General features: G+C 36.5%; 1 protein-coding gene across 3 annotated transcripts in view; it reads right to left on the bottom strand.

Moving 5' to 3' along the window:
- Positions 1–14,028, bottom strand: part of USH2A (usherin) — a 388,094-nt gene that overhangs the window by 165,467 nt on the left and 208,599 nt on the right. For all 3 annotated transcript variants that reach the window (XM_048298182.1, XM_048298180.1, XM_048298181.1), the window contains exon 38: positions 2,200–2,379. In XM_048298182.1, the coding sequence (XP_048154139.1) occupies positions 2,200–2,379 (180 nt within the window). The remainder of the gene's footprint in view (positions 1–2,199; positions 2,380–14,028) is intronic.

Below are 14,028 nucleotides of genomic sequence, written 5' to 3' on the forward strand. Positions count from 1 at the left end.
TGTTTTAAAGTTTAAAAAAAAGGAACAAAAGAAATGCATGTTGGAAAAAAACCTGTATCATAATTGTAAAACAGTGATCAGCAATAACTTCAAAATGGAATACTCCTTTGTGCTGTGCCACTCTCCCTCTTACATAATCTTCCATCCAGCTCCATGAACTACTCCCCACAGAGTAGATCTCTTAAATAGCATTTTTTTGGTATCCTTGAAAAGACAATGCTACATTTTAACACTCATTAAAAGGCTATGCTTTCGTACATAACAAAACCTTCTTTACTTTTTGATCAAACAAATCTTCTAAGTGAAATCTTGGCCACTGAAGTAAAAAATAAAAATCTTTCTTATTTAAGTAGCAACTAGATTTCATTCAACAATTTAGAAAGTGTGAAGGCACTGAATACTGCCCACTGTAAAATTACCATTATACTCATAATTTAGCATGCAATGGAATTGTGTTATATTCAAAGACTCATTACAATAAACATCATAGTAAAGCAAACATATCTTGTCCTAGATACACACACGTGTGTGTCTGTACATGTGTACACGTATAGTGAAAATACAGTGTGTGAGAGCACTTTTCTCATATGCACTGCTTTATTTATTATTCATTTCTCTACAGATCACAGTCCACTGGACAATAATATGGAAGATTTCTTTAATAACTCTCACTGCTAATTTAATTCTACTTAAACACATATATCCTAGTGAATGCCACATGCTTTTCAGCATGATTTTATGTGTAAATCAGGATAATATGTTTTCAGATCATTAACTAAAAGGAAGCATGAACTAAAACCTATTTAACCAATGAGGTATTGCTTTTAAACTACCACAAGGTCATAAAAAAGATAATTTCAAAGCTATAAGTTTTCTAATTGTAATCAACAACAATCTAATGATGAAAGAAAGTGTATCTTAATGGCTGTCATAAACTTGTGCACATCCTTGCTTATCTTTAAAGATCCTTTACTTTGTCATTTGGTGAAATTTTCACTACCAAATTTTGCTAAGCAAAACTGAAATGTGACACTGGAGTTAGAAATACCAGTGTCTTACTGCTCAGACTTAAATGAGCAGTAAAACTCACATGCAGTTTTATTATTATATGAGAATGTATATTTGTTAATAGTAGGTGCAACTTGACAATCGGACTGGAAAAGTATAAAATGGGCTGGGAATTGACTTTTTCCTTATTCCTCAGTAAACTGTCATAAAAATGCTGTATTGTATTTACTTCCTTTCCTGAAGTCCCCAAACCCAATCCATCTGTTTGCAAGCAAATTGTTTCAAGCCTGTGTTTTTGAACTGTAAGGTTGATGGTTTTTCTTTCTTTTTTTTCCTCTTTTTTTTTATTTTCAAATTATATGTATATCCCTCTACACTGTTCTTGCTCAACAGCTACGCCACACATCTTTCAAAAACAAGTGTTGTTGGACTCTCACTTAAAAATTCAAAATTGCCTTAAATTAATTGTATCCATTGGCATTTATTTAACAAAAACTAATTAGCTAGGGTGTCTGTGAAAATAAAATGCAAAAGTAACACATCTACATCAGCTATAAATGTAAACTTTCTTGAAAAAAAAAACCCAACAACAAAGCCACAAAACAAAACCTTGCACTAGGGTGTATTTGCTCAATTCTTTTATTTCAAATTGTTATGAAATAATATCCAGACTGGCTTACAGCCTAATTCACTGCAAATCAGCACATGGTAACTGACTTTCTTACAGCTACACTATTTTGTGGGTTCTCGTTCAATATATTGCCAAGGGTTTCTATTACTATTATTAAACAAATTCTCTAAGTCTATCCAGTAAGTGTTCCTTTTCAGCACTTACAACTTTTGCTCTAAAACAGATTACAAAATGCAGGTGAGTCTCTCTGTATTCTTGGGCTAGATTAGCTGTCCATGCCAGAATACACCACCATTCACAGAAAAAAAATGAAGTACATAATGCACTTCTCACCTTCATAATATGCTAACTACACAGCTATGTATTTTCATTTTCTGGTTCTTAAATGGAACAACGTGAAAAATTAGAAGCCAAAAAGAACAATTTTGTGAGTAAGAACTACTAACGCAAACATATTCTTCTGAACTTCAGTCCTCAGCTGCGATAATAAATAACATTTTGTGGAACAGAGTGTTTGTGTAATTGTTACATGCACAGAAAAAGCACTTTTTCATACTTACCTCCTGGAGGCATGACTATGGTTATAGCATCACTTATCAAGCTGCCCTGGCTGTTGGACACGTTCACTTGTACTGTGTAGTTAGAAAATGGAATCAGTCCTTTAATGGGTACCCATACATTGAATTCCTTGCTGCTGCACAACATCCGAGTATCATTTACAAGAGAATAATTAGCATTAGCTGTTATGGAAAAACAAGAGGGGGAGGGAAGGAACAAATGTTAGGCCTTGCATCTGCTACAATTCACTGTCTTTATGAACCAAGTCTTATTTCTACTCAAATGAAGAGTTGCCATTTATACCAGTAACACAGAAAATTTTGGTCTATTGCGAAGAAAAAATATTATTCACCATTTCTTCTCCTTTTGCCAACAGTTTGTGGTATTTGTAGATATTGGAAAATAAACAAACCAATACATGAATCAATCAGTTGCAAAGCTGATTGCTACATACAGCAAACAGAAGTTCTAGAACAGTTGTGTGGTAATTGCAGATTCCAAACATTAATGATAATTCTTATGCCCATGAAAGACTGGCAAAACCTTTCGAATTCTCTACAAAAACGCTTAACTTAGGAGTTTATAAGCTAATTCCATTGGATGCATAACAGCCATCCGCAGTTACACAAGCTTTCCAGCATGGCCTGCAGTCCTCTCAAAGACAAAAGAAGGATTTGAAGTACTCAGTTTATCAGCTGAAATCATCATAGCAACCTACATGTCCTTTGCAACCCTTTTAAGATCTCAAAATTAAAATAAGACAATATTCTACCCTACGAAAATAGAAAAAAACCCAACCCTTCCAAAATACCTAGTTAGATTAGAAAATAAAAAATTATATGTCAAGTAACATTTTTTTGACTTCATGAAGACCTTGGTCACATATCTGAGAGCCAAGCTGACTCATTTAAATATCATCTCATATTTTGAATATATGAAGTGCTACATAAACAATTAATATTACTATTACCATCCAGCAATTCATGAAGAGCTCTCACACTGAAGTCAGTGGAAATTCTGTATTACAAACAACAGCAGAATCACACAAGTTTAAGTATGAGAATGAGATTAAACAGACTATAACTATAAAAATATTGTAAATCAATTAAGACATTGTCACAGCTAGAAGATTAAATATTTACATCTGCGTCATCTACAAAATCTAAATAAGACAATTACAAAAAACCTAAGGAAATCAACCTTTTAATTTATTTTTAAAGGGACACTCATCAGACTTACTCATTTTGATGCAAGTTTCAAATTAACTATTAAAACTGAAATGCTATTCAATCAGAAACAATTTTTTAAATATTCCATATTTCTATGATGCGCATTAAGGTGCATTTGCAGTACATTTCAGTCATGCTCACATTACATTTTTCCATGGATGAGTGATCTGGATTTTCCTCTAATTTTGGGATTCCTATGAACAATCTGGTTCACTTAGGGTACAAATCCAAGCCATTCCTTTATTTTGGTGCTCATGAGCTGCACTGATGTTTTCAGTTGTTCTACCGGTAACATACAACAACCTTATTTTCTGAGGTTTTGGGGAGGGGGACAGCTTTGGAAAACTTTTTTATAAGTCTGCCTTGTAGCCTGGTACCTCATTGCTCAAATCCTACCTCAAATACACCCTGCCATAGCACCAGACCACCCAAACAGACTACAGCAGTGTGAAGGTAGAATGATTTCATGAAGCCTGATGGATTTATTTTGGATTTCACTGAAGTTTATCTGAGAGACCCTGTTTTAGGTACAGCAAGGGAGGCAAAGCTTCTTATCATGCAAGAAGAGCAACCACATTTACACATTCCACATACAGAATCCTGCAGAAGTGAAGTTATTTTGTCTGAGATTACTCTTATGTACCCAGGCTACTCAACGAGCACTAGAAAAATGCATCTGCATTACTTGATCTCAGCTTTTAAATTGCATATCAAACTATCCTTCTGCACCTTTGTGAAACTGTCCCTGTGTGTGATCTGGGAGAAGATGCAATCCAACAAAGCATACTCCCCCTATTATCTATCACAGTTTTTGTGATGTTTGTGACTTATTATTTGTGAAGATCATGCAACATTTGACATATATATTCTTAAGATCCTAGAGACATTAAACACTTAAGGACTCAGCTGGCTGTGGAAAAAAAGAGATGCATTTTTCAAACGTTTCACCTCCAGTGTGTGGGAAAATTTAAAAATACAGTGTTAACAGAGCAGCACATAAGATAGATTCAAACCTCAAGCATAAAAGGAATTTGTCTAACAGAAATTTATATATGCCAAATTCATGTGAAAATGAAACTTCTTCTATCAACAGTACAGTTTTAACTTGTTCCTATTTTAATTTCATCCACCTGAGCCTGGAAGGAAACCATGTAATTCCTCTGCTGATATTTTTATTCCATTTTAAATCTTTCTTCCAATGGCTACCTATACTATATTTTAAAAATACAGTTTCGAGTAACAAAAAATGAATTAAAATGATAACACTCTATTCCAAGTTGCCTGGATAACAACATTAATATACAGTAATTATACAATTAGTTGTAACATTAAATTCTAGTTATAGCAGAGTGATTACTCGGCAATTATAAGAAGTATATAATTACTCAATAATTAGGAGAAGTATGTAATTACATAACCATTTTATTCAGCTCAAAAATGAACTCGCAAATTTACAATGAGATAGACAACATAGCAGCTCAAAATTTTTCATTGCTTCTCATAAAAAGCTAAGGAGTACTTGCAAGTTTCCTAACCCAAATTTTACACAGACAAAAGGTGTTTTATCCCAATTCCCAGCCAAGGAACTCAGTGCTGCTGGCAAGTAAAATATTAGAAGAACATTTTTAAAATGCAGGTCTTGCTGTGGCTGACTTGCAATATGCAGCTTTGCCACTTCTCACTGCCTAAACTTTGCTTTCAGTGGGCTGGAAAATGCAGACACATAGGTTCAGCCTGACAGAAAGTGATACAGCGATAACCCTGTCATATCACTCCATGCCATTCCTGCCCAGACTGCCTCAGTGTGGACCCAATTTGTGAGTATAAGTGGATGAGGCCTCCATTTTTCCATTTTTCCTGTGTGTTTTTCTCTCCATCCTGCTCCCAAGTCCTACTGCAGCCCACCAGCAAGTGTGCTGCAGATCTAAACAGCAGTTGCCCCAGACAGTGGTAAAGTCCTAAGAGACACTGCTCTACTTCAGACAAGTGGTTTGTACCAGAACACCTCCTCATTTCTGCCTTGTAATTCCTGCCATGAACAGACAGTGGCACTCCAACAACCCTGATTCGCCCACGGTTCTTTCAACGTGAACAGCCTGAAGGGGCAGAAGACAAACTCCTACATCTGGCTCACCACATCCTTCAACACTTAAGGCATGCAAACACCTGTACCAAAAGATGAATCTCAACAGGCAAGCGCTCAGAGACACCATTTTCTATAACGTCTTCTAAAAAACTAAATCCTTTGCAGACATGAAGGGCTTCCCCAGGCTCCTTACTCTTTCCATATTTTTGCATAGTTATGGTTTTGTTCCTTTACTAGCCTTCCTGCTCAGTTCTCTACATCTCCCCAAAATTATCTGAGGGGCTTCTTTGCCAAAGGCTGCTATTTGAGAAATACTTCTGCTGTTCCCAGTTTATACCTAGTTTATATCAGATCAAAGCATGTCCGTTTTTCAGGAAAAGATCCATATGAAGAAATGAGGGCTAAAGAATATCCATAAATATACTTAAAAGTTATGTATAGTTGAAACAAGTCAAGGAATAAAACATGCTTGCATTAAAAAGACACACAAATACATATTCCACTCAAAATCACTTTTTAAAACTTCTAAGCTTCAAAAAGCACTCTAGCTGGTGAGTATCTGTACTTGAGGGTTCAGTATGGTTTTGGGTGGACACTTTGCAGGGGCTCCCAAGCAGATGTGCATTCCTGTTACTGAGCACCCCTGTAAATAGGTGAATTAAGCTCCTGTTAGTCAGTGGTGCGTAAATTACTGCTGTCCTGGGTCCGTCATCCTACAGAGTTCACTAGATTGAAATAACATAAATGGGTATCCTTTTCCATTCTTGTTATAATCATTGTCACAAGAATTTTAATGCCTCATATATTCCATAATTTTTTTCTGTGTGCTGTACTGCTCTGACCTTTTCAATATTCTGTAATTTGACTGGCTGGCGATTTCAAGTTCTCTCCTTTTTACAGCCTTATTAACTTGTAGGGAAGAGGTGAAATGCACAGCCAATCAGAATACATAATATTGCAAAGGTCACAGCAGTACAGTATAGTATCAGCAGACACAGAATACTGTATATTAGTCATTAGCATCCTGATATCTTATTCATGTGACAAAGGTTGTCAGGAGCGCAGGAAATGATACAACATGAAATCATTCTCACAGCAAAGAAATAATACAAACTAAACACGTTCATCTCACATTTAAGAACTTTTTTTCCCTCCTAATTTGGCACATCTAAAGGTACTCCTTCCATCAGGATCAAAATTAATGTTTTTAAGGAAAAAGCTAATAAACTGAGATGTCTCATTTTTATGTAGTAAAGAGAGAAAGACACATATTTCACAAGTGTGGGCAAATACCAAGTAATTCTATTAGTATCACTGCATTCGTGGTTAATACCAATCCATACTTTACATATAGTTCCATTATGTCCTGATAACCTTTTTTACATTACAGAATATGTTGTACCACGATATTCAAGCAGACAGAAGCAGAACTATTACCACTGAAGAAGACTACTCAAAGACTAAATGTAGCAAAAATCCAGCTCAATGAACAATTCATATGAGTACCTATACAAAGATTACTTAGTTAACTATCACAAACACTTAAGAGTTCTTTTTATGCCTGCTTTGTATGACTATGAGCAAAAGGAGGTTAAGCCTTCTATCTTGGGCCATGTAAAAAATTAATATCAGATCAGAAGAGCAAAATAAAAATGAAACAGGAACGCACTTTTTCGGCCCTTTTGCCCAGAACTCATCCTCACTGTCACCAGTTTCTGTCCCTATGTTAGTTTGTGTCTCTTTGGCCCCCCATCTTTGGGGGGAAGTTCTGTGACTATGCACACTTCTTTGTGCCTAAGCTCATTCTTTTGTCCATTAGTTTTGCCTATACGTCGGCCTCATATCTACCACAAAATCTACTCTTTTCCTCCCAGCTAAGATTTTTCCTTTGTTCCTTTCTCCCTTTCCCACTGTTTCTAAAGCAGTATTCAGAATAAAAATATCACTTTCCATTAGTTTGATTATTCCAATAGAAAACCAGCTGAAAATATTTCCTTGACATTATTGGTGGCTCACTTTTCCTAAGAATTGCAATAATGAACTGTTCTCAAACTGCCATCTCAATTGTTATACTGACTTGTGAAGCAGCTTGGCTTTGAGCCATACCCCTCTTTTCAAAAAACTATTGGGGGGTTTATGTGTTTTGAGAGGAGGCTGGTTTTTATGTTTTGGCATTCTGTTTTGGAGGTTTTGTTTTGTTTTTTTCTTTCTTTTTTTCAGATGAGCACACTGCCGATTTTTTGCCTCAATGTCTTGAATCACTATTCGTTCCCCTTCTCCTGAGCTGACAGATGTATTGTTCCTATGGACATATCATGGTCACAGTCCATCAAATGGAGTCCAAAACTTAAAGACTCTCAACACATGAAAACTTCACTCTCACAGGCTAGGAGGAGTTGCTGAATGAGTCACAACGGGTCATTTAAAAGCACTGTGGGAAACTGGAAAAATTATTAATCTAATATTTTACTTTTCCTGTAAATAAGAAGAGTTTCACATTATCTGCACTGAAAAAATTTATCTGTTTCCTTTTTCCATGGGAATTAAAAGAAGCCTTTAGTTTTAAATCTGAAAAATGGAAAATATTTGAAGAGCAAGTTCAAAATCCGTGTTGGCGCACACAGAAGAAATCTGAAAGCTCAAAGACCCAGACGCAGTTCCTGAATAGTACTCAAGTCATCACTCAAAGAGGCTTCTTACAGACTCAGATTTGGTAGAGCTATCTTAGACTGTCCTGAGATGTAAAGAATGTGTATGTTGTCTGTCACTGACATTGGAAAGGGATTCCTCCTCTCTATTCAGCCTGGTGAGACACACCTGGAGAGCTCATCCTGTTCTGGAGTCCCCAGTACAACACAGATCTAGATTAACTGGAGTGGAGTCCATGCAAAGACGATTAAGGGCTTGAAGGATCTGTCACACACAGAGAGTTTGAGAGAAGTGGGGTTGTTTAGCCCCAAGAAGAGGGGGAAGGATCTTAAAAATGCGTACAAATACCTGCTGTGACGGTATAAAGTAGCCAAATACTTCTCAGCAATATATAGCAGCAGAACAAAAGGCAATGGGTACATACAGAAAATATAAGAAATTCTGTTTAAACCTAAGAAAAAACTTTTTTACTTTGAAATTGGTCAAACACTGGAACAAGTTGCTCAGCGTCTCCAACTCTGGAGATACTCAAAACCCAGCTGGACACTGTTGTGGGCAATGTGCTCCAACTAACCCTGCTTGGAAAAGAGAGCTTGAACTGGTTGTTCCCTAGAGGTGCTCTCTGACCTCAGCTGTTATATGATTCTATGAAAATTTGTAGAATGCTTCAAGAACCCTAAGGCAAAGCAGGGGTAATCATTATGATGAAAGCATGTTCCTGTCAGTAGAAATAAGTGATTATTAGAGTTACAAACACTAAGTAATGTGCATTTATGTGCTCATTAATTCTATGGACTGAAAAAAGAATAAAGCCCACAGCTTGATGTGAGAGCTCACGCAAGAAAGTTAGCACAGACCCCATGGATAGTTAATGACCGCAGCCGAGATTAGGCTGCATCATGATGGCAGGCAGGAAAGAACCTTTGGTGTGTGGTCTCATCTATCCCTTGGAGCTTTCAGTTCAGTGCCATGAGGCTCTGAACTAAAAAAACCTCTGTAATTGTTGATGAAGCTGCCAAGACAAAACCTTTTTGATTTGAATTACTGGTTTTTCTCATTACTCTTTCATAAACACAGAAACATGTAATGAGTCTTGCAACTGAGTCGGTCTCATTTAGACCTTCCAGTTAAAACAGTGTTTTAAGTACATTAAATCTCTGCTGTAATTATAGTCATCTCCACTGTACCTCAATTTTTCTGCAACAGCACCAAGGGGCATCAGTTCTGGATCCCCCACACCGCATGCCGTACTAAGTGTTTTAGAGACACACAGTAAGAACGCAGCCCATGACCTAAACCAAACGCTGGAAAGGATTCTATGAGTAGAACCAACTTCTCTGTATTTCAAAAAGGTTTCCAGTGTCCAAGCACTGATATCCTGATATGAACAGGAGGAAGTGTCCCAGCACAGTTTAGTAATCCAAGTGGCAAAACGTCACATTGTACGCAAGACATCAAATAGCAAAAGCATTTGCTGCATTTGCAATCTTAAGCTGATGACAGAGCTTATAGTTCCTGATTTCATGTGTTTTGTTTGAGGGGTTTTATAGACAAATGATGAGACTTTATCAAGTTTATTTCATGAGGGATTTTATACACTAAAAAACCATTCAGAAACAGTCAGCTTCAAAACCTTCAAGCTTGCTTCTCCATGGTTAGAACATTTTTTCTCTAGCTGCAGCAGTACATAAATGGAGATTATCACAGTATCTGGTTTCTGAATCTATGGCCATAATTCATGGATGCCAATAAGAATTTTCCATTCTCCAGGGACACTATCAGAAGGAGACTAGCTAAACACACAGAGCAGAACTTGGAGTCTCAAATCCATAATCAAATATCTAGATTGATTGTGTCACTTGCACTTGTATTGATTTCAATTGGAGCAGCTGACCCAAGGGAATAATAAAAATGTGGAATAAAACTGATTTATGAGAAGAAAATAAATCCTTTTGTGAGTGGTAATGAATTGGTACTATTTAACCCTTTCAATCACAAAGGGAGAACACTATTTATTTTTTCAGAATGCTGAGTCAGCCGAAAGAAGTCATATAAAAGAAGTCAATACTGTCAAATGCCATTACACTTAGTTGTAATACTTTGGAAGGAATGAAGCTCTAAACTTGATCTAGGATTTTTGTTTGACATAAGACATTCTTTTGGTTTTTCCAGTCACCTTTCATGAAATGTCATAAATGATGCACTTATAGATTGAAAGAACCACAGAATCACTCAGGTGAGAGTTTATTGCACTTACGTATAAAGCCCTTCCCTCTAGACTATTTAGGGCAAAACCACATAGAGTAACATAAACAGCCACAGTAACTGCACACAATCATCCCTATAAAAGGATGACCTATCACAGTATCTTGATCTTTCTGGTATCACACTACAAACTTACATAATCAAAACCTAATTTGATTCCCCCTTAGAAAGTGCAAAGGAAAACTTAATCAAAAGCTTGTCAAATCCCAGTTTTCATCACGCTTTCTCTACCTGAGAAAACAGATGGAGTTTATATTAGTCTCTAAAGAGAAGTTTATTTGTTTGAAGCCAACACATAGAAATACTCAAACCCAATTTCTTTATCTGTGGAAGCTCTAGCCAGATTGTATATATCTTGTTTGGGTTATGTCATTGAAATTAATTATTTTGCGTTTAATGTCATAAATTGTTTTTTTTTCATTTAGTACTTACCATAGATACCTAAGCACTGTCAATGTAGCCTTCATGTGGGTTAAAAATTCTGGAAGACATTCATTAACTAAAAGACTGTTTTTGTAGGAAAACTGATTGGCAAATTCCCTTTTACTCAATACTGTTTACCAGAGCCATCTCCAGAAGATTGCTATTATTCCCTAGACTATTCCAAGGGAGTAGAAACAGTCTTAGAGCCTATCCTTCTACAGGCAGTCACTAGGAACTTCAGTCTGTTAAGAACTGATAGTACATTCCTCACAGAAATGGAGTCCAGCCCTATGTGCCTGCTTTATCACAGGAAACCAAATAAATTACAAAGTACAAGACAGAAAATGTACATGTGACAAAAAACGTAACTATGGGAATAGAGTGATGCACAAGATCAATTAAAACACCATCTGTGGTCTGATGCTAGAGTCTTCACCAAGTAAATGGTCAGATGTAGGAATTAGAGAGTGACTTTCATTTTGCTTTCCTCAGAGACACCTGTACTACAGAAAAGAAAAGAACAGGATACCTGATACTGACAGGAATTATGCTAGTAGATGGTGTATTGTGAAGCTGTTCAAAATCTACTGAAGCTCAACTAAACATTACTCAATAATCATCCTGAAGTGTATGCAAAACCAGGAGTTTTGTACCCATGCAAATCAAAATTTAAATGCTGTATTATTCCAAGGCAAAATACCCCTAACTCCTGCTCTGGTGAACAGATTAAATATGGCTATTTCAAAATGGGTTATGCATCCCCATTGTTCCCTGTCCTCAAATATCTTTAGGACTGGTGAGTTTTATAGGTCTGTAGCTAGAACTAAGACGACAGACAAAATGAGAGAGGAAGGAGACAAAATATGAAAAATCTCCTTAATGGTTGGCTTGGAAAAGCAGCTAAGGGCTCCCACAAAAGTATCCCACACTGGGGGTGGGGAGGTTATCTCTCTGGTGCAGAAGGTGGTAAGCATTCTGTAATAATTTTTACTCCTCATTCCCAAGCCTTCAGCACAAGACAGGCTAGGAACTTCAAGGAGCATCAGAATTCCTTTCCTCACTTCTGTTGTCATCTGCAGGTAGTGTCTTCCCCTAGCAAAAATTGCTTTTTGCACTAGGTTGATTCTTAACACTCCCTTTTTGACTTCTGATTGGAGAGGGTACTGAAAGAGCACTGTGCCCAGTCAAGACTATAAGAGGAACTTTCTTATAGAAGTCAAAGGAATAGATGGTCTGAGTTTTACTATACTTATCCATATATATAGTAAATATTAAACTAAAAAGATTAGATGAGCAACATTAGAATGTATACATGTAAAAGTCAACTTGTTTATGCTGTATTCTGCTGTTAGAATTCTCCACTTTGCCAAGAGAATGAGTGGGCTGCAAGGAACCTTTCTGGTACACCATCTCCAAATAAGCAGAATAAGCAGATGAATAATTTTTTCTTTACAAAAATACCCGATGAACCACCTTGCTGAAAATATTGGACCTTAGATGGTATGTCATCAACAGAAGTTATAAAAAGTACAAAAAAAAAAACCCCAAGAAACAAAACAAAAACCCAAACTGAAAATAACACACATTGATTTCTACATAAGCAACATAAGTTCCAAGTATAACTCTGCAACTTTGTGTTATGAAACTCCCTAAGGACATACAGTTAATTAAGGATTCTCTTTAGGTCAGACTTGCATTCAAATGCATCACAACATCTTGGGGGCCACAGATTTGGATTAATTTTGTGCTAATGCAGTCATCTGTCAGAGGTAAGAAGATGCGAATTCCCTCCAAATGTCTCCTCTGAAAAAGAGGTAATACCTGATTCTTCCTGTCCCAGAACTTAATTTCAGACACACAGATGCAATTATAAATGACCCTGTACTCTATCTGAACCAACCTGAGAATAAATAGGGATGAATGAGGAAACTACTTGAGGGAAATAAGCCTGACTCTGTCACCTTTCTTTCTCCTCAAGTCCTCTGAGAATTGGGAGTGTATCAGATAACAAGAACTCTAACTACTCTTGAAGAGGGAAAAACTGTTTGTGGTCTGGTAGTATCGTATTTTATGGCTTGGACTAACCAATTGCAAACCAAATTCCTCTTTAAGGCTCCTCCCAAGCAGATACTGGGCCTTAAATGACTTGAGGCAAAGCAACTTGTCTTTGCATTGTATTGAGCCCAAGCAGTGATGCCTGAGCACTGCAGAGCTGGGACAGAGCCCTCAATTCCTAAAGCCCTATTTAATCTCCATATGCAGTTTGCTGGAAACAAATACTTTTCTGGAAAATTATAACATACCTATATAGACCAAAATGGTGGAGAACATACCCATATAGACCAGAATGGTGAAACAGCCCCAATAAAGTTCCTTCCTGTTTTTTAACAACTACTTTCACAGAGAAAGGTTTTCATAAAAATGAAGAGTTTAATTAAATACTGAAAGCTAATTGATACAGATTATTTCCCTTGAATACATTGTTAAATCATGGCCAAACTATGGAAAAATCCAGTATAAGTATCCTCCTCTATTGGCAGACAATCCAAACTATCTCCTGCTGAACTACATTTCACACTTGCAGTGACCTTTTCAATCTGTTTATGATAGTATTTGTTTGACTTTCAGTTTGGTTATTGACAATGTTAACCAGGTGCACACTATTTACCAACACCTTGCCATCCCATCATCTTAAAATAAAAAAATGTCAGCAGTAACAGAATTAACAGCAATGAAAAAACAGGACATGCATCACAAAACATTTACATTAGAATCAAAAGTTGGTAATTTAGAGACACTAAAACATTCTCTCTTGCTTTTATGCATTACAAGCATCCTTTGCTGAAGTATAGCTGTCTTTACTATAAGAAGATAAACATTCTCCATTCCAAAAAAAACCCCACAGCAACTTTAAATCTTTTGCAAAATATTTAAGACTAACTGGCCCCATTAGGGAAAAAAAAAAGGTCTAAAAAAATACAACTTATTTTAACATGGAAATAACCAATAAGCTCTCAGGCTGTTCACTTGAATTGCTACGAGGTGTGCCTATTTTTAAAAAGTAGATGGATACAAAGTTATATGGTATGTTAAACAAACATGATGAATGGCAGAGCCATTTGGTGGAAAAACAGTGTAATAAAATATGAAGGCAGTCAGACAGACACATAGGTATGTGA

Source organism: Corvus hawaiiensis, chromosome 3 (assembly GCF_020740725.1).
Source record: "Corvus hawaiiensis isolate bCorHaw1 chromosome 3, bCorHaw1.pri.cur, whole genome shotgun sequence".
Taxonomy (NCBI): Eukaryota; Metazoa; Chordata; class Aves; order Passeriformes; family Corvidae; genus Corvus; species Corvus hawaiiensis.